Here is a 21,151-nt window from a genome sequence, read left to right as displayed (position 1 = left end):
TAGCAACAATAACACCAATTTTATCAAATTAGTTCCTATTCAAAAATCTCAAATTGGACCCTGAATTTTGGGTTCTTATCAAATTTGGGGACCTAAAACTTATGATATTTTGAATCAGACCTGATTTGTGAAAATTGGCGTCATATGATATGATATTGTTTATTGGTGATTCAAATTGGCGTCATATGATATGATATTGTTTATTGGTGATTCAAATTTCAATTTAACTGTATGAAATTTAGATTTGACATATTCTTCTCATTCTAACGTCGTTAGAATCTTTTAACAAAAGGACTCATATTAGAAATTTCAAAAATTAAATGATCCGCACAACAAAATTTTTTAATTTAAGTACCGAAATAATATAATGTCAATAATTTAGGGACTTATAATTTAATTTTTCCTTTTAAAAATTAACAAAACATATGCATATTTCATTTTTTTTATTTTTCCAATAAAAAATGGGATGTACATGTCATGCATGTGTATTTTGTGCAAAAAAAATAAAAACACACATATGCATCACCTTATGCATATTATGTGGGTGTTTGGGCACCTGTTCGGTTTAGGAGTATTTTGGATAATTTGAGATTAAAAATCGTGTATTTTGATCATTTTTTCAATATGTATTTATTTAATTTATATTTCATACTAAATAGAATTTTGTGATCAAAAGATTCATGATTTTTGTAATAATATTATTAAATGTTTAAAGTAAAAAAGTTCATACCACATTCTATAATTACATATAATAAACAAATAATTAATACAAATTTTAAAAAGTAATTAAAAATTTATTATAATATCTACAAAAATATTAGTAAATTTAAATAAATTACTAATAAAATATATAAATATAACATATATTGTAGAAATAATCAGCCAATTTTTCAAAAATTACCTATATATTGGTAAAAAATATTTGATCAATATAATTAATCAGAAAAAAATACAAATAAAATTATCTATTTCTTTATAAATCCCCTCATAAATCACCTACCGGTACCTTAAACGATTAATTCCGAAAAGCATAACTAAACATTCACCCGATCTAGTAATGCTAAAAATAAAGACTACTTACATGCACAAAATTTGATATACAGAAAACTTACAAAATGACGTGACATATGAGTTGGGATTTTTTAATTAGATGGGGCCATTCCAAACAATACCAATCACATGTCCATTTCGGGAAAATTGTTGTGGATCTAGCATTATTTAAAAATAAAATAAGGTTTACCTTATGCTTTGAATTTATACTAAACTATAATAATTGAAATATGTTATAATTTGGTTCAACCTTCATTTTGGTTATTCATTATCATGACGACCATTAGATCTTCTTGATTAAATGATCGGAACTGTTCTAATAACGAAAATTATATATTATTAATTATAAAGATACAAATAAGTTCTAATATTTGAATCCATCCAATAACAAATTTTATTTAAATATTATATAATTGTTACTTTAGTAATTAATTAATTATATAAAATTTTCGCTAAATTATTCATAAAATAACTATAAATATACAAATATTAATAAGAACCGGGGCATGGCAGGCTTGCTTGTAAGCTAGTATAGCTAATATTCAGCCAACAAACTCCTTATCTTAGTAGTACAAAAACAATACTTTATTAAAGACCCGGTGGTTGAATCAAAAGTTCAACTTTCGTAAACTCCCACTTCACAACATTTCAACAGACCTTAAAATTTTAGCATGCCTTCTCTAAATGTGGCGGTGATCGGAGCCGGTGTCGCTGGCCTACTCGCAGGCCGTGAGCTGCAACGAGCTGGCCACAGAGTCACAATCTTCGAAAAACAAAACCAAGTCGGTGGAACATGGGTTTATGATCCACGAGTCGAATCAGATCTTTTAAGCCTTGACCCCGACAGAGACATCATTCACAGCAGTCTTTACTCTTCGCTTCGAACAAATTTTCCAAGACATGTTATGGGCTTTTCTGATTTTTCGTTTACGAAAATTTACGAAGATTCTAGGACTTTTCCATCACATGAGGAGGTGCTCCAGTTTTTGAACGACTTTGCACAGCAGTTTGGACTTGTTGAGTTGACTCGATTAAATGCGGAAGTTGTCCGAGTTGAGGCGAGGAATGATGAATGGATTGTTGAGTCAAGAACGGGAGAGTTGAGTCTAGAGGAAGTTTTTGATGCTGTTGTGGTTTGTGTCGGTCACCATACTGAGCCCCGGGTGCCTAATTTTCCAGGTATGTTTTATTTATGTTTCGTTCATAAAAATTAATTCATTTTTTACGTCTACTAGTATTTTTCCTAAATAACTATTGACCGGGGCAGGCATCTTGGAGTTCATACATAAAAATTTAATTTATTTCTAACTACTAGTATTTTTTTCTAAAGAAGTATTGGCCTGTGCATCTTAGAGTTCATTTTAATAACGCATTTGACTAATTTATCTGTTCCTTTTTTTTTCTTCTGGAAAAGCTCTGAATTCAACCATTAAATTGGCATGAATACATTGTTTAGACTATCGATGATTTTCCTACAACCTGAGACTAGCATTCCAAAAGGAGAAGCCGTCATTTTCATTTGTGTGTTGTTTGAGATCATTTTGTTGAATATGACGAGAGGATGTGTTCATTTATGATTTTAAATCATTTGTGTATTATCTGTGATAATTTTGTTAAACGTAATAAGGGGATTTATTCAATTTAGATTTTAAAAATTGTTGTTGATTTTAATTTTAATCTAGGTAGAATTTTGCTAATTTTAGAAGATTTCTTAAAAATCTCATCTAATTTGACTTGATTTCAAAACATGTTAAAAACACCAACAAATCTATCAAAATGCATTATTTTGTATAAGATTTCAATACCAATCTAACAATGTATCAAAATAAAAATTTATTGAATAACATGAGATTTTAATGGTCATCTAACATCCAAGTTGAACACCTTGGATTTTCAAAGATCAAAATGATTCTTTAAATTGCTAATTGAATACACTGTTAGTTAATTGATCCATCTTATTCAGAGCAGGCATTGAGAAATGGCCAGGAAAGCAAATCCATAGCCACAACTACCGTGTTCCAGAGCCATTTCGCGATCAGGTATATTCTAATTTCTGGTTTTAAGTTCGATAAACACATCTTTTTGCTGAAAACCCCCCTGTATTTATTGCTTTTACATAATTAAGAACATTAATTACTTCTTAGTTGGTGCTTTTGAGAATTTAGTAATGGATTCTCTTTATAGATTGTTGTTGTAATTGGAACTGGACCTAGTGCTATGGATATATCAGCAGAAATCGCAGAAGTTGCCAAAGAAGTTCATGTTTCCACGAGATCGTCTTCTGTATTATCGAAATTGGCTATTTTTGCAAAGTTGAATAATCACTCGGAGGTATGTACGATGTGTCACGCATAAACTTTTCAACCATATTACTGATGTTCAAGTCTTAAAACTATTAATTATATTACTAACGCGAAGTTTGTAATTGAATTAATTTTATATTAGACTTTTAATTATGCATAAATCAATGCCAATAATATGTTAATATCAAGTGATATCTTCTGGACAAATTATATTTGTTGGTAGTGTTCTTACAGATAGATTATGTGGACGAAAGTGGTAGAGTGGTTTTTCAGGATGGATCCTCTGTTCAGGCAGATATATTATTTCACTGCACTGGGTAATATATTGTCCAGAAACCAGATCCTTTTTCTTCTGTAACTGAGCAATGTCGTCATGCTAATGTACATTTATAGTATACTATTATCAGCATATGATTAATTATGTGTCTCCATGTTTCTTTCTACAGGTACAGATACAAATTTCCATTTCTTAAATCAAATAATGTTGTAACTGTGGAGGATAATCGGGTTGGACCATTGTACAAACATGTGTTCCCTCCGGAGCTTGCCCCTAGGCTCTCCTTCATTGGGATTCCATACGGGGTCAGGTTTTAACATAACTCCGGTCATTTAAAGTTTAAAACCTTGTTTTATAAGTGTTACTGTTTTGATGATGATCTGTTTGAAGCAAAATAATTAATGTCCATCTTGTAACAAATTGATGATAAAATTGTGATGTAGCTTGGCTCATATTATCTCTAAACAAGCTTGATTTAGTAGTCTTGGAAACAATAAGTAGCCATCCAAGACTAAAATGAGACATTTTCTTGTGACTCATTGTACAGACATCGGGGTTTCCTTTGATGGAACTACAAGCCAAGTGGATATCGCTTGTATTATCAGGCCAGTTGGTACTACCATCAAAAGAGACAATGATGGCTGATACAGAGAGCTTTTACAAATCACTGGAGCTACATGGGATCCCACTTCGTCACACTCATTCTCTTCACCTGAAGGTTTTTTCCCCTCAATCATGTTCACTTTACAAATGTGTAGATATGAGTGTTGTGTGACCTGTTAGCTTCCTAGTACTATATATTTATATAACATGAGTACATAACGGAGAGTCGAGATATCGCATATCCATGTACTGACTACGTTTTGTATGACTATTGCAGTTTGATTACCCGGATTGGTTAGCTGATGAGTTGGGAGTGCCACCTATCGATGAACTCGTAAAGAAGATACAAGAGCATTTTCTTAAGATCATTTTTAGCTCAGAAGGAAGTAATTTGAGAGATTGGGATATCAATAGCTGGATAGATTCAATCATTTAACATTTACATACAACAAATTATGTTGTTCGGATGTCATTCTTAATGTGATACAAACATCATGTTCATGTCACCAATATTATGGAACTATATAATATTTGATATATTTTTACATTTGAAACGCAGACAATCCTGCTTATTTGAGGAGTAGTGCTAGGTGCCCCAAATTTATAACCCAAATTTTATATCAAATGATTTGACATACACGTTGGCGGGTTTTGATTTAGGGGCGCGCGTGGTCCATATTTTTATTAGGAAACTTACAAGTTACAAGCTTGACATGGGGAAAATTTGGGGAAAATATTTGGGGTATTTAGCATTTTCTTATTTTGAGACAGCATTGAGATGCGTATAAAAAAAAGTGGTCGAGACAAAAGGAGAAATGCTCGCAATCATGCTTATTTATCAAAATTGGTGGCCAATTCCTACAAATTTAAAATGGTTAAAATTGTCCTCAACACAAAATGGTTAAAATTATGGTACAGCCCACTGATAAGTTAGGATGGGAAATACAAATTTGTTTATTTAAAAAACAAACTCATAATGAGTTCATCTTTAAATATTGCGGTGGTCGGAGCCGGAGTCGCCGGCCGGGAGCTTAAAAGATCGGGCCACCAAGTTACCATTTTCGAAAATTCGGGTCATATCGGTGGAACATGAGCCTACGATCCACGAACCGAGTCCGACCCACTAGGTCTCGACCCGAACAGAGAAATTATCCACAGTTAGAGGTGGCCAAACAAACGGTTTGACTCGGCACGATCGTTATTCGGCTCGCGAAAACAATAGCCTCTACTCTTCACTTCGGACTAATCACCCTCGACATCTTATGAGTTTTTCGGACTACCAATTTTCGAGATCGTACGGTGACCAGAGGATTTTTCCGGGTCATGAAGAGGTGTTGAAGTTTCTTAACGAGTTTTGTGTTGAGTTTGGACTCACTGAGTTGACTCGGTTGAGTACCGAAGTTGTCCGAGTTGAACCGGTGGTTGACTCGGGGTTTGGTGAGTGGATTGTTGAGTCGAGGAGGGGCGAGTTGAGTGAGGGGGATGTTTTTGAGGCTGTGGTGGTTTGTAATGGTCATCACACTGTACCGCGGTTGGCTGCGGTGAAAGGTACTTTCTCATCTAAAATTTTATATATTTATCAGAGTCAGAATATTATGGATATCCTGGATTATTACTGTATTAAATATTTATAATGAAAATGATTTTGGCTCCAAGTTTTTAATTTTTTTTCAAATAAAATTACACCTGTGCATTTCAGTGTATCTCAGATGAATAGTTGGCCCATATTGTTGCTTTCAATAGATACCGGTGTCGTAAAAGGCGGGAATCGGACTTAGTCGGTGTAGGTACTATGATATCTAGGATTAATCGGGTAATCGAGGATTAATCGGAATAATTAATGGGGTCATTAATTGGAACTAATTTAATATTATTTTTATTTATAAATAATAATACTTATAATTATTTTGCTTTTTAAATACATATATCATTCTTTATAAATATTTATATAAATAAATTTAAATTATTGAATATTATTAAAGTAAATGTAATTCTTAAGATCTAACTTATGACTCGAGGTTAATTTTAGATGAAAAATAAGAAATTTTATTATTTAACCGTATAAAATAGTAAATATGTATATGAGATTATTATTTTTCTTAATTTTTTTAGAAATTTATATATATTTTTAATTTTTTATTTTCTAAATATTTTTCAATTTTTTATCAGTGAGGTCGATTTTTGCCCTATTAACCTGATTTTTGACCGATTAATCCAATTTTTCCCAAATTTTAACCAATTTTCGCAAAAACAATTTTGACCCAATTTTCGTTTAATCGGTTTGATCGCCGACTTTTTAGAATACCGGTAGGCACTAATACATACTCCCTCCGTCCCAACCATTTCTATACAAATGGTTTGGGCACGGAGGACAAGAAATTTATTAAAATAATATTAGTTTTGGTAAAGTAGTGGGATGAGAGAGGAAAAAAAATTGTAATTTAGTGAGAAAAAGTATAAAGTTGGGTAAAGTGATGGGACCAATCAATATTTGATGAATTAAGTATTTGATGAATTAAGTAAGTGTAGTGGGGTTTAAAAAAAAAGTAAGTGTAGTGCGAGAAAGTAGTGGATGTGATTGATTTTTATATTATTAAATTCTTACTATTTTTGATAAGGTTGAAATGTATAGAATTGAATGAGACATATAAAAAAGAAAATGTATAGAATTGAATGGGACATATAATAAAGGGAGTAACATATTGCTGCTTGGAAGAGTGGGGCACTAATATATATGACGTTAGGACTGACATATAGCCACTATGCCCGGATCATAGCTTTCGAGACTCGATTTTAATAACACACGTGAATATTGTGAATATTTGATTGCCCATCTGGGTTAAATCTCAAGTTTTTTTTTAATAATTAGGTAAGTTCTTCGAATCTCGAAATAAGTTGTAGAGTTTAGCTCAAACGAATAGAATGTATGCCCATATTGTTGTTTTCAAGAATCGGCTATGATACATATAAGTTGGGACTGAATGTATAGCTCATATAACCAAATCGTAGCTTTTGACAATTTGCTTTAATACCATATCCATACATATACATATGATACACTAGTACATACGCCCAGATCATAGCTTATGATACTCTGCTTTAATACCACATGACAATCCGCCTGGCTCAAAATTCAATTTTTTTTAGTAATCAAGTCAAATCTCCAAATTCGAATAAGTTGTCCAGTGTATCTCAAATGAATATCCCATATGCCCACACTGTAGCTTTCGAGAATCAGATCTAATACATATGACATTAGGATTAAACGATAAGCTTATAGGCCTACATTGTAGCTTTTGAGAGTCTGTTTTAATATCATATGTGATAACCCATCTGAGTCGTTGAAGCCCCGATTCCGATCTCAAAATAAGCCCAAATATGACGACTTGGGTTGTCACTAAACCCGTCACCGGCCCCCAAAAAATCATCATATTTGAAGTGCATTAATAGCAAAACTCTTGTTTATGTACTGAACAAAATGTTCCACTCTTCTTGATATGGAACTGAGGTATTACGGTTGTCATTATAATGATTCTATTACACAACTTGTTAGCCTTCTAATTTTTTTTTTTAGTTTTTTTAATTCGAACTTAATGTGGTTTCTCTATGATTTTAATGCTCTAAGAACTAATATCGGCTTAATTTGGCAAACCCTAAGTAGAATGAGGGAAGGAATCAAGTACATATATAAATAAACTGAAAATTTAAAGTTTCTTTGGCCAACCTTCTAATTAATTATCCATATTGACTACTACAGTTCTAGGGAGAATGTGTGGTTAGCTAGGCTACTAAAATTGCAAAGAAATAATTTACAAGTTCTGTCTATCGATAATTTCATATTGAGTTTGTATTGAAGATATTTGTAGCAACTTTAAGGCCATATTCCTTGTGGGGGATAATAATGCCCTGGGTATACAATCCCATATATCATTATTCTTTAAATTATTAATTATCTTATAATTATCACTTTTTAGTGTGAGAATGCACTATTAGTATTAATAAATTTCACTACTATGTTTAACTGTGGCCCTTGTGCTCCCATGTACTTTGTTCCTGAAATGCAAACATATTCTAGTGCTAAATTATAAGCAAATGTAGTGATTTTATTAAAACTGTTTTAGTCTTTCATAATAAATGTTGTATTTGGTGCTAGGCTTGCTGACATCACTCTAATAAAATATGTAGGGATGGTGGTTTTAACCGACTCGACGGATACCCGACCCGTTCCGACCCGATTGGGTCTACCTAAACCCGATTTTTTGGATCTAAATCTGGATCTGGATCTTATATTTAGACCCGAAAAAGTTTGGATCTGGATCTGGATCTTAGGTGTTCTGAACCGAGACCCGACCCGAAACCCGAAACCCGATTTAGACCCGATATAATATATATATATATATATGAAGTATGTATATATATACATATTATATATATAACATATTATATAGATATATATGTTATATTGTATATTATTTAAATATAACATACAATATATATGTATATATATATTGAAATATTTTGAATTATTAAATATGTATATTAACATTTTACTTAATTTTATATATGTGATACATAATTTACATTCATGTTATCGATATTGTATTTTTCTTAAATATTGCTCATTAAATAATCAAAACGAGTGATTGTAAACAATTAAATTAGGAATGCTTCACACGTTTATTATGTTAAATAAAACATGTGAAGCCCTTTTACATTCCTAAATTTAAAAAAATCAAAATTCATGTTTTTTATAGGAAGATAATTTTTTATTTTTATTTAATTTTTTATTTTTTAAGTATCTGAATTAGATCCGAACCCGAACCGAAACCCGAAAAAACCCGACGGATCGGATCTGGATCTTCATTTTAGATATCCAGATCTGAACCCGAATCGAACCCGAATATAATGGATCGGATTTGGATCTTCAAAGACCCGATCCGATCCGACCCGTTGCCATCCCTAAAAATATGTGTTTATGGTCTTATTATATGTGCAGTTTTAGTTTTATGAGTTCTCTTTTATAATCTGATTACTCTTTATTGTATAAACTTGATTTTATTTTCTGAAAGGCGTCCTAGTACACTCCTAAACTAGAAAAATCACTTGATCTCCTGGAATAACACAGACATGTAATGAACCAGGTCTAGATACATGGCCTAGGAAATAAATTCATAGCCACAATTACTGTGTACGTGAACCTTTTCAGGATCAGGTATGCCCTTGCTAATAGTTACATCATTAAACAACTTAAAAGGTACTCAAGTATGCCCTTGCTAATGGTTACTCATCAAACAACTGAAAAAGTACTCTGCACTTAAACAGACAAAGTTTTTTCAATTCTCTACTAGTAGAGTTATAGTTATCACTTCCGATCGAAAAATGATAACTACATTACCTGTTTAAGTCCCTACCATGCAGTACAGCAATATAGTTATCTACTAATTATTTTTATTTAAATTAAGCAAATGACTACAAAATTAAAAATAAATAGTACATAAATTTTAAAAAATCTTACTATATTATAGAAAATACGAGAATTCATACATTTTCATTTGGTTGTAATAGGATTCAAGAAAAATATATAGAACTCCATAAAATAAATTTTAATTCTCGAGCACATATTTTGAGGTATCTATATGATATTTATTATGACTTTAGTGATTCATATGATATCCCGTTAACTTTGATAATTAAACTGATATATAGCGTTCAGTTGAGTGACCACTTTGATATTTAACCTCTTTCTTTTAAAACTCTTTTCAATAATTCTCAAACTCAAAACTTAACCCGCTAGTATAACTTCGAAAAGAAGTATACTAGGCCCAACTATAAAATAACACAATTATAATATTATATAATATAAACAACTTTACACAATAAAACTTACACTAGTTCGCAAACCCTGGACCAATCACCTTCCAAAAACTTCTTCTTTGCTTCCTTGAATTACGCGGCTAAACAGCGCAAGTTAATCCTCACTAGAGGTTACATTTGAAAACAGGCACGTATGAGCGGAAGAAATGCTCAGCAAAATCATTATAACAAATATATGGTCGTTTTGATATAAAATCGACATCTGCAATAGCGCAGATCATTTTAAAATCATAATTGCTGAAACATAAAATTTATTAAAGAATCGAATAATTATTTCTCACTGTATTCAAAACTCTTTTCGATATTTTCGCGCGAAATGCTTCAGCAATATTTTGAATCTTGACGAGAATAAAACTCGTAAAACAGTGTTTACGGAAATATCGTAAACAACAATAACATGAAACAATGATTATGGATTGAATCATAAACTTTATTCAAAACTCAACTCTTGATATTAATATTAATTTTGATGTCCTATCAAATTAGATATTAATACGAACTTTGATGCTCATGATAAGTGGCATTTTATACCACTTAGAACGTCTTATAATGGCTTGAATTGATGTCTTGAAATCCAGTATTTTGTGTATTTGATGCGTTTTTTCTAGTGTTTGTGCATTTCAGGTTATTAATTGCATTTCGGGAGAGATTTCATCGATAATAAGCCTTGGCATGTGTTTAGCATTGTAAGCGGGAAGATAGGAGCAGATTGCAGCGAAGAAACGGGAGAAAAACAGTGCAGATTTCAGAAGGGGTCTGAGCGCCCGCTCAGCTCTGCTGAGCGACCGCTCAGGAAGCTGAGCGCCCGCTCAGGAATGCTGAGCGGCGGCGCAGGGACGGAAAATCAGATTTATTATTTTAGACTCCTGATTCTGTTTAACTTCCAACTTTTGAGTTAACTGGGCTTTATGGGACTCCTATATAAGTAGATTTCAGAAACGTTTCACAGAGGTTGGATCGTAGTATTTATCGAAGAGCGAGGAGATAAGGAAGAAGACCGTTTTAGCACACCGCAACGAAGAGGAAGCATATTTTCTTGTGATTCTTTATTTCGTTGTAACGTTGGATGCTAGTTTTCTTTACTTTGAACCTATTTACTCTTGTGACGTACTCTAGTTTAATATAAGTAGTTTTAGTTATTATTCTTGTGTGTTATTACCATGTTTTCATATGAACCCATGATGACGATGAGTGCTATCATGGGCTAATCGTGATCATGGAATCGTAACGGATTTACTATGGAATTCTTTAGTTAGTTGTTTAATACCTTAGTGTGTGATGATTGTATGATATCTAGTATTGGTTGTGCTTAATCGTCTTATGTGCGTCACGAACATATAAGATAGGGTGTTAATCTCTTGTGAAGCGACGGTGGATCTTGAGATTTAGAACTTGCCATGCTAGCACAGGTTCATGTAGGAGTATGCATGATTAGTGGGTAACTCTAACAGTTTTATTCGCCCTGTGTAATCAAAAGAAATAACTTGTACTTAAATCGTTATGTTGTCAATTTCTGTAGACATATAGGGACTCAACATAATTGATGTCTATTCAACTTCTATCTTATTTGTGGATGTTTGGTAGAATTGTATTAGTACAATGAAAGTTGGTTTTTATCAGTTTCGTGTTATTCGATTAATATCATCACGGTTGCATGCTAAGGGTAATAATAATGACTATTGAAGGAAGTAGTAATGAAGTTGTGATCTCATGAGTGTTTTAATATTGTTAATTCAAGTGTTAATTAAGTGCTTAATTCTCGTAGTTAATTGTAGTTAATAATTAGTTAATCAAATATAAGTGTTATTATCATAACATTGAGAAGTAATCATACATTGGTGAGTAAGTTTAATTGAACATAATTAGTCTGAGTCTCTGTGGGAACGAACTAGAAAGTATTCTATATTACTTGCGAATGTGTATACTTGCGTGTGTTATTAGCGCGTGTTTTCGCCTTAACAAGTTTTTGGCGCCGCTGCCGGGGACTCGGCGTATTTGTTTAGTTTATGTACTTACCATCATTGGTCATTAGGACTCAGTGATTAAGACGTGTTACTTATTGTTTCCGGTTGTGTTTCAGGTACTTTAGCGAGCGTTTATGCAAACACGTTCTTGTACTCGCAAGAGGACTTTAGATACGGCTGAGGAGACAGACGAAATTCTTGATATTCCGGAGAAGATAGATTTTGATTCAGATTCAGGAAATGAGCAGAAAGAGTCAGTAATCATGGGTGATCGTATTGTTCCGGCAGATCCAGCTCTTATGGACTTTTCTCGGCCTAAAATTGATGACATTCAGTCTAGCATCATGCACCCGGCTATTGAGGCCAATAACTTTAAAATCAAGTCGGACACTATTCAAATGGTGCAGAATTCTGCTTCTTTTGGAGGTGCTGCGACTGAAGACCCCAACATGCACATAAGGAATTTTGTCGAGATCTGCAGTACTTTCAAATATAATTGTGTGACTGATGAGGCTATCAAGCTGAGGCTTTTCCCATTCTCACTGAGGGATAAAGCTAAGGACTGGTTACATTCTGAACCAGCTGGGTCTATCACTACTTGGCAAGATCTTGCGCAAAAGTTTCTGGTGAAGTTTTATCCAATGGCAGAGGCTGCTGCTATGAGGAGTGCTCTTCCTCAGTTTGCGCAGCAACCTACAGAATCTATGTGTGAAGCTTGGGAGCGCTACAAGGAGATGTTGAGAAAGTGTCCACATCATAGAATGCCTGATTGGATGGTGATCACTGGTTTCTATAATGGTTTGGGGGCCCAATCTCGGCCCATGCTCGATGCAGCAGCTGGAGGCGCCTTGTGGGCCAAAAGCTATACTGAGGCTTATAATCTTATTGAGACTATGGCTGTAAATGAGCATCAAAACCCAACTCAAAGGATGATGCCCGGGAAGGTAGCAGGTATTTTGGAAGTCGATGCAGCTACAGCTATTGCAGCGCAGCTCCAAGCGCTGTCTATGAAGGTCGATTCTCTAGCCACCTATGGAGTCAATCAGATAGCTATGGTCTGTGAGCTTTGTGCAGGTTCTCATGCTACGGATCAGTGTTCTTTGGTTAATAAATCTGTTCAGTATGTGAACAATTATCAGCGACCGCAGCAGCCTGTGCCAGCTACTTATAATCCTAACAACAGAAATCATCCAAATTTCAGCTGGAGTAATAGTCAGAATGTTGTTCAGCAACCATATCAGCAAGGCGTAAGTAAACAGTTCAATCCACCTGGATTCCAGCAACCACAACATTATGCTCAAAGGCAATCATATCTTCAACAAGGAGGTGAAGCTCCACCCTCTAGTGCTGATTTTGAGGAACTTAAGCTGTTGTGCAAGAGTCAGGCGGTTTCTATTAAGACCTTGGAAAATGAAATCGGTCAAATAGCCAATGCAGTGCTCAATCGTCAACCTGGCACACTTCCCAGTGATACTGAAATGACAGGCAGGAAAGAAGCTAAAGAGCAAGTCAAGGCTATTATCTTAAGGTCTGGAAAAGTTGCTAATGCTGAAAAAGCAAAAGAAGAAGAAGTTGAAGCTGGTGATGAAGAAGCTAAGCAAAAGGAGAAAGTGGCGGAACCAAGGAAGGCTACTGTTGAACACACTCTGCCTGAGGGTAATACAGGAGAGAAACAGCTCTATCCTCCACCACCTTTCCCTAAGAGATTGCAACAACAAAAGCTGGATAAGCAGTTCGGTAAGTTTTTGGAGGTGTTCAAGAAACTTCACATCAACATACCTTTCGCTGAGGCTCTGGAGCAGATGCCTAGTTATGCGAAGTTTATGAAGAGTATTCTTTCAAGGAAGGTGAAACTGGATGACCTTGAGACCGTTGCTTTAACGGAAGAATGCAGTGTTGTGCTGCAACAAAAGTTACCTCCAAAGCTTAAAGATTCAGGTAGCTTCACCATTCCTTGCACCATTGGCAAGTTGTCTTTTGACAAGTGCCTTTGTGATTTGGGAGCAAGCATCAATCTGATGCCGTTGTCGATCTTTAAAAAGTTGAATTTGCCTGATCCAAAGCCCACCTACATGTCTCTACAATTGGCTGATCGTTCTATTACATACCCACGAGGCATAGTGGAGGATGTGCTAGTAAAGGTGGATAAGTTCTTCTTTCCTGCAGACTTTGTTATTTTGGATTTCGAGGAAGATAAGAAGATTCCCATAATCTTGGGGAGACCTTTCTTGGCTACAGGTCGTACCTTGATAGATGTGTAGAAAGGTGAACTTACTATGCAGGTGCGCGATCCGGATGTGATATTCAATGTATTCAAAGCGATGAAATTTCCTACAGAAGATGAGGAGTGCTTAAAAGTGGATTTGATTGATTCTGCGGTTAGTTCAGAACTTGATCATATACTAATATCTGATGCATTAGAGAAGGCGTTAGTGGGGGATTTTGACAGTGATGATGAGGAGGCCAATGAGCAACTACAATATCTAAATGCTTCTCCTTGAAGGCAAAAGCTAGACATGCCATTTGAATCTCTTGGTACTTCTGACCTCAAAAATGCTGAAGGAAGGCTCAAACCATCTACTGAGGAAGCACCTATCTTGGAGCTTAAACCATTGCCTGAACACTTAAGGTATGCTTTTTTAGGTGATGCATCTACTTTACCTGTTATTATTGCATCTGACTTTTCAGGTAGTGAGGAGGACAAGCTCTTAAGGATCTTGAGAGAATTCAAACCGGCTATCGGATGGACTATAGCAGACATCAATGGGATCAGCCCTTCATATTGCATGCATAAAATTCTGCTAGAGGAGGGTAGTAAGCCGACTGTTGAGCAACAATGCAGACTTAAACCTATCATGAAAGAAGTGGTGAAGAAAGAAATTCTGAAGTGGCTGGATGCAGGAATCATTTATCCTATTTCTGACAGTTCTTGGGTGAGCCCCGTGCAATGTGTACCTAAGAAATGAGGTATTACTGTGGTAGCAAATGAGAAGAACGACCTCATCCCCACTCGAACAGTCACAGGACGGAGGGTATGCATGGACTACAGAAAGTTGAACAAGGCCACGAGGAAGGATCACTTCCCTCTTCCGTTTATTGATCAGATGCTTGACAGGTTGGCCGGTCACGAGTATTATTGTCTTCTGGATGGGTATTCGGGGTATAATCAGATATGTATTGCACCAGAGGATCAAGAAAAGACTACCTTCACTTGTCCATTTGGCACGTTTGCTTTTCGCAGAGTTTCGTTTGGCTTATGTGGCGCACCGGCCACTTTTCAGAGATGTATAATGGCTATATTCTCTGATATGATTGGAAATAATGTCGAGGTGTTAATGGACGACTTCTCCGTCTTTTGACATTCTTATGATGAATGTTTGAATAATCTTCGTGCAGTACTCAAAAGGTGTGTGGAAACTAATTTGGTGCTCAATTGGGAAAAATGTCACTTTATGGTGCGTGAAGGCATTATTCTTGGGAATCCAAGACGAGAACAACAGGCAAGAAGCACATTCCGAGTGTAATACGACGCATAGATATGGATGAAGATATAGGATGGGGAAACAGAGAAGGCGAAGGAGAAGATACGATCGTGATCAAAGAAAACGAGGACGGCTCAATGCAGGACAAAAATGTTGAAGAAGAATTACATGATATGCAGCATGATGACGATTATGACAAGAGAAATACGGACGACGAAAGGAGAAGATCTAGACGTAGATCTAGGTCAAAAAGCTACGTCCCAGAATCAGTGAAGAAGGAGCTTCAATAAGTAAGGGATATGATTCAACGCATTCCAGGAGTTCTGAAACCTTTAAAGAAAGAGAGTCCAACTAGCTACGCGGACTCACCATTCACAAATGACATTGCAAAGATAGAGATCCAAAAAAGATTTACAATCCCTTACATGAAACCTTATGACGGATCCAGTGACCCATTGGAGCACATTGCTCAATACAAACAACGAATGTTTACGGTACCAATCACGATGGATTTAAAAGAACCATGCATGTGCAAGGGTTTTGATTCCACGCTCACTGGGTCGGCCTTATAGTGGTTTGTTGTTGGGTTTTCAAATGGAAGTATAGGCACCTTCGCAAATCTAGTAGATGCTTTCAATGCACAATTTGCAAGAAGTAGAATATTTGAGAAGACAGCGAGCGATCTATACAAGATAGTACAACGACATAGAGAGCCGTTGAGGGACTACCTGACGCGTTTCAATAAGGAAAAGGTCACGATTACGAATTGTGATATACAAACAGCTATTGAGGCATTTAGAATGGGACTAGAGAGAGATTCTCCACTCTATGAAGAACTTACTAAATATCCATGCAGCACAATGGAAAATGTATAGGCCAAAGCCATGGCCCAGGTAAGATTGGAGGAGGACAGGAGAGAAGAGGACGACAAGTATTACCGACCTAACCGCAAAATAGCAACAACAAGGTCAAGAGATTACAAGCCGTACTCAAGGAATGGATGAGAGGAGCCACACGTCTATTCAACAAACGAACGTGCTGATTGGAGGAAAGATCCAAGTTTGCCCCCTACGTATGACAATTATGGTTTCAACATAACACCATCAGCAATGATGAGAGAATTCCACAAGCTAGGGAACATGGTGAAATGGCCCGTCAAGTCTAACAAACCCAAGGCGAATCCTGATTCGAAATTATGGTGTGACTTCCATGGAGACTACGGAAATAGAGCTCATGATTGTGTGGCGTGATGAAGGGAAATTCAAACCCTCATCAAGAAAGGGTACCAGTTAGTTTCATGAAACACTCCACACATGACAGAACGGAACGGTCACCAGCATGTCAACCACCCCCACCTCTTCATCACAAGGTAATCAACTTCATAGCAGGAGGATCAGATGTCTGTGGAGCTACGTACTCACATGCAAAGAGAATTGATCGGGACAGAAATATGCAAGTGGCACATGCTGATGTCCAAGTTAGCCACATACCTAGAGTGTATTTTGATGAGCAGGACAAGGGCACTTAAAGAGAACCTCAATATGACAGCTTGGTAATCTCCATACCCATAGGAAATTGTCTGATCAAAAGAGTCTTGGTTGATAACGGGAGTGCGGCAAACATCATGATGCTCACGACACTGAAGGAAATGGGACTGGATGAAAGTGACATGTTAAAAAGAACCACCATACTTGTTGGGTTCAGTGGAGAAATAAAAAGAACCATGGGAGAAATTGCCTTACCAACATATGCCCTAGGCGTTAATCTACTACAGAAATTTGTGATAATTGACTGCAACTCAACATACAACATCATTATTGATAGACCATGGATCCATGATTTAAAAGCTATACCATCAACATATCAACAAGTGATTAAATTCCCGACACCATGGGGAATGCAAGAGATCCATGGGGACTAAGCGACAACTAGGGAATGCTACAAGACTTGTTTAAAGCCGAGTATCATTAGAGAAGAGCCAAAAAAGCCCGTGATTGCAGTGTCGGGACCAGAGAAGCTAGTTGAAGTGAACTTGTCTACAGGAGATAAAAGGGTTTTAATAGGTGAAGATCTTTCACCAACCATCAAATCCAACCTAGTGGATTTCCTGACATCACGTCTAGACGCTTTTGCTTGGGAACACGAAGACATCACGGGAATAAGCCCAGAAGTCATCACACACAAATTGAAAGTAGAACCAACATATGCACCTGTTCAACAAAAGCGCAGAAAGTTCACGACGGAGAGGAACAAAATCATAAATGAGGAAGTAAACAGGCTCTTGAAGGTAGGCATGATAAGGGAAGTAGACTATCCGGCATGGCTAGCTAATGTGGTGATAGTACAGAAGAAGAATGGCAAGTGGAGAGTATGTGTGGATTACATGGATTTAAATAAAGCCTATCCAAAAGATCAATATCATTTGCCGCATATCGACACGATGGTGGACGCGACAGCCGGACATGAGTTGCTAACCTTCCTTGACGCATCCAGTGGCTTCAATCAAATTCAAATGGAACCATCTGATGCAGAGAAAACAACATTCATCACGGAGAAAGGAATATACTGTTACATAGCCATGCCCTTTGGGTTAAGAAACGCAAGTGCAATATTTCAACGTCTAATCAATAAGATGTTCAAAAACCAAATTGGCAAAACAATAGAAGTGTACATTGATGACATGGTGGTAAAATCGGAGAAGGCGGAAGACCATGTTCGAGATCTACGAGAAGCATTCGACATATTGAAAGCTTTTAACATGAAGCTAAACCAATCAAAATGCAATTTTGCTGTCTCTTCAGGAAAGTTCTTAGGACACATGGTGATAAGAAAAGGTATAGAGGCAAGTCCAGAATAGATCAAGACTGTACAAGAACTCACAAGTCCGAAAAGTGTCAAATATGTGTAGAAGCTGACTAGACGTGTAGCAGCCCTAAATAGGTTCATCTTGCGTTCTTCAGACAGATGCAGATTATTCTATGACATTCTAAGGAGAAATAAAGGCTTTAGTTGGACAGAACAACATGAAGCTGTCCTGAATGAATTGAAGGAATACTTGAAGAACCCGCCATTGCTAATGAAACCAAGTCAAGAAGAAGATCTCTATGTATATTTGTTAGTCACAGAGCATGCTGTAAGTGGGGTTGCTAGTAAAGGAAGATGGAGGAGTACAGTCACCAGTTTATTACTTCAGTAAGAGCCTGATAGACGCTGAATCCAGATACACATCCTTGAAAAAACTCGTACTTGCATTGGCCATGATGTCCACAAAATTAAGACATAATTTTGAGTCACATAGAATACATGTTATGACTAATTTCCATTTACATATGGTCCTGAGTAAGCCAGAAATGACAAGAAGATTAGCATAATGGTCCATACGGTTAAGTACATATGACATTGTTTACGACTCAAGAACAACAATAAAATCACAAGTATTGGCGGATTTTGTGGTTAATTTTAGTCCAAACCAGATGACACAAGCTGAGAAAGAGTTGCAGCAAATATTCTCAACTACAGACTTACTCCCTTGGACTCTGTATACTGGCGGTGCATCGAATGTGAATGGATCAGGCTTAGGACTTGTACTAAAATCTCCACAAGGGGAAATAGTGGCACATTCTATATGTTGCAACTTCAAGGAAACTAACAACGAGGCCGAATATGAAGCTTTGATCATGGGACTCTTAACAGAAAAAGACATGAAGATCAAGAATATCGACATAAGATGTGATTCACTTTTGATTGTTAACCACATTACTAGAACGTATGAATCAAAGGATCATAAAATGATTGTGTATCTGGACGTCGTCAAGAATTTGCAGAAATTTTTTGACACATTCAGCATCCAACAAGTACCAAGAGAATAAAATGTGCAGGCTGATGCTTTGGCAGGGATAAGAGCTGTTATGAAGGACACCAACTTGGCTAACATACCAATCATTCACATATTGAAGCCAGCAACTGAAAGAATGAAAGAGAATACGAGCATGATGCATTTACATGAAGATGGAGAGTCAATCAATTGGATGCATAAGGACAAGGATTATCTGTTACACGGCGCACAACCAGAAGGCCGCAATGAGGCAAGAATATTGTGAATGAAAGCTTCAGTTTCACTATCGTTGGTTGTGTATTATTCAAAAAGTCAAGCACTGGACTACTTCAGAGATGTCTAGACGATAATAAAGCTGAGATGGTTTTGCAAGATGTCCACGAAGGGGAATATGGTAATCATACAGGAGGGAGGAATCTCTCTTTGAAGATATTACGAATGGGTTACTATTGGCCTACTCTTAGACAAGACGCCATGGAATATGTCAAGAAGTGTGATGTCTGCCAACGACATGCTCCCATTATACATCAACCCTATGAACTACTCCATGCCACAATACTGTCTTGGCCATTCATGAAATGGGGGATGGATATTATTGGAAAAATGCCCCCAGCACCAGGTTAAAAAGTGTTAATGCTGGAAATGACGGACTACTTCTCCAAATGGATTGAAGCCGAAGCATTTAGACAAGTGACAAGTAAGGAAGTGATATCCTTCATAAAAAGACATGTCATTTGTAATTCGGCATTCCATCTGAAATTATGTGTGACAATGGCTCTCAGTTTATTAGTGACAAAATAGAAGCTTTCTGTAGAAAATACAACATAAACTTGGTAAAGTCAACACCACGTTATCCACAAGCAAATGGTCAAGCCGAAGCAAGTAACAAGGTTATCATCAATAGCTTGAAGACGAGGTTGGCTTTGCATAAGGGAAAATGGGCTGAGGAGTTATCTTGGGTGTTATGGGCAGATAGAACAACACCCAAAACATCCACATGGCAGACTCCATACAGCTTGGTTTATGGCACGAAAGCAGTGCTTTCAAACGAGGTCGTGATGCCAACAATCAGATATCGACTGTCAACATATGATGCTAATAAACATAAGATGATACATGACATTGACACCATTGATGAGTCAAGAGAAATGACAAAAATACGTATGGCCATATATCAACAGAAAGTAACCAAAAGTTACACAAAAAATGTTCATGTTAGAACATTCCAAGTAGGTGACATGGTGTTGAGGAAAGTGTTTCAAAACACGATGGACATGTCAGTAGGAAAATTCATAGAAAAATGGGAAGGACCCTACTTGATAGTAGTTGTGGTAGGACGTGGTGCATATCAGTTGTCAACTATGGATGGTGTTCAAATCCCCAGGAGCTGGAATACTCTCTCCACCTAAAGCTCTATCATATGTAAAGTCCACTAGCCTTATCTAGATGTGCTATTTCCTTTTACATTGTATGAAATAAGTCAATAGGACATAGTTGCACGAGCAGTAGATTTTGTTCAGTTATGTTTTGCAATTTGACTTTCTAGTGTGATTTGATTTCAATATAAATGTTACTTGAAATGATTGTCATACTTACAAATAAGTGTATTATGAATCCCATTTGCATACGCATTCTACACGTAAGGCTAGATTCAATGCAGAGTAGATGGTGCTTTTAGAATTAGAATAAAATTCGCCAAGTACAAATTCATCACGAAATAACTAATTATGACAAGCAAATCACGAAGGGTTGATCACCCAACT

General features: G+C 36.1%; 2 protein-coding genes, 1 long non-coding RNA gene and 1 other non-coding gene across 4 annotated transcripts; 3 read left to right on the top strand and 1 right to left on the bottom strand.

Moving 5' to 3' along the window:
• Window positions 1-1,589: 1,589 nt before the first annotated feature.
• Window positions 1,590-4,780, top strand: LOC141724180 (flavin-containing monooxygenase FMO GS-OX5-like). The gene is made up of 7 exons (XM_074526200.1): window positions 1,590-2,229; window positions 3,019-3,089; window positions 3,235-3,381; window positions 3,588-3,670; window positions 3,800-3,935; window positions 4,178-4,348; window positions 4,511-4,780. Exons 1-7 carry the CDS (start codon window positions 1,722-1,724, stop codon window positions 4,667-4,669), a joined length of 1,275 nt encoding a protein of 424 aa, XP_074382301.1. The 5' UTR covers window positions 1,590-1,721; the 3' UTR covers window positions 4,670-4,780.
• A 277-nt stretch (window positions 4,781-5,057) lies between these two features.
• LOC141724179 (uncharacterized) lies at window positions 5,058-11,262 on the top strand. The gene is made up of 2 exons (XR_012576523.1): window positions 5,058-5,781; window positions 10,716-11,262. It is a non-coding gene; the product is annotated as an uncharacterized LOC141724179 (long non-coding RNA).
• Window positions 11,263-12,727: 1,465 nt separating this feature from the next.
• Window positions 12,728-12,834, bottom strand: LOC141662285 (small nucleolar RNA R71). Its single transcript, XR_012550406.1, has one exon. It is a non-coding gene; the product is annotated as a small nucleolar RNA R71 (small nucleolar RNA).
• Window positions 12,835-20,149: 7,315 nt separating this feature from the next.
• LOC141660175 (uncharacterized) lies at window positions 20,150-20,797 on the top strand. Its single transcript, XM_074467138.1, has one exon. The coding sequence runs from the start codon at window positions 20,150-20,152 to the stop codon at window positions 20,795-20,797; it is 648 nt and encodes a 215-aa protein (XP_074323239.1).
• Window positions 20,798-21,151: the final 354 nt, after the last annotated feature.

The sequence above is a fragment of the Apium graveolens genome, chromosome 5 (genome assembly GCF_009905375.1).
Source record: "Apium graveolens cultivar Ventura chromosome 5, ASM990537v1, whole genome shotgun sequence".
NCBI lineage: Eukaryota > Viridiplantae > Streptophyta > Magnoliopsida > Apiales > Apiaceae > Apium > Apium graveolens.
This window is presented reverse-complemented; position numbering and strand designations above follow the sequence as displayed.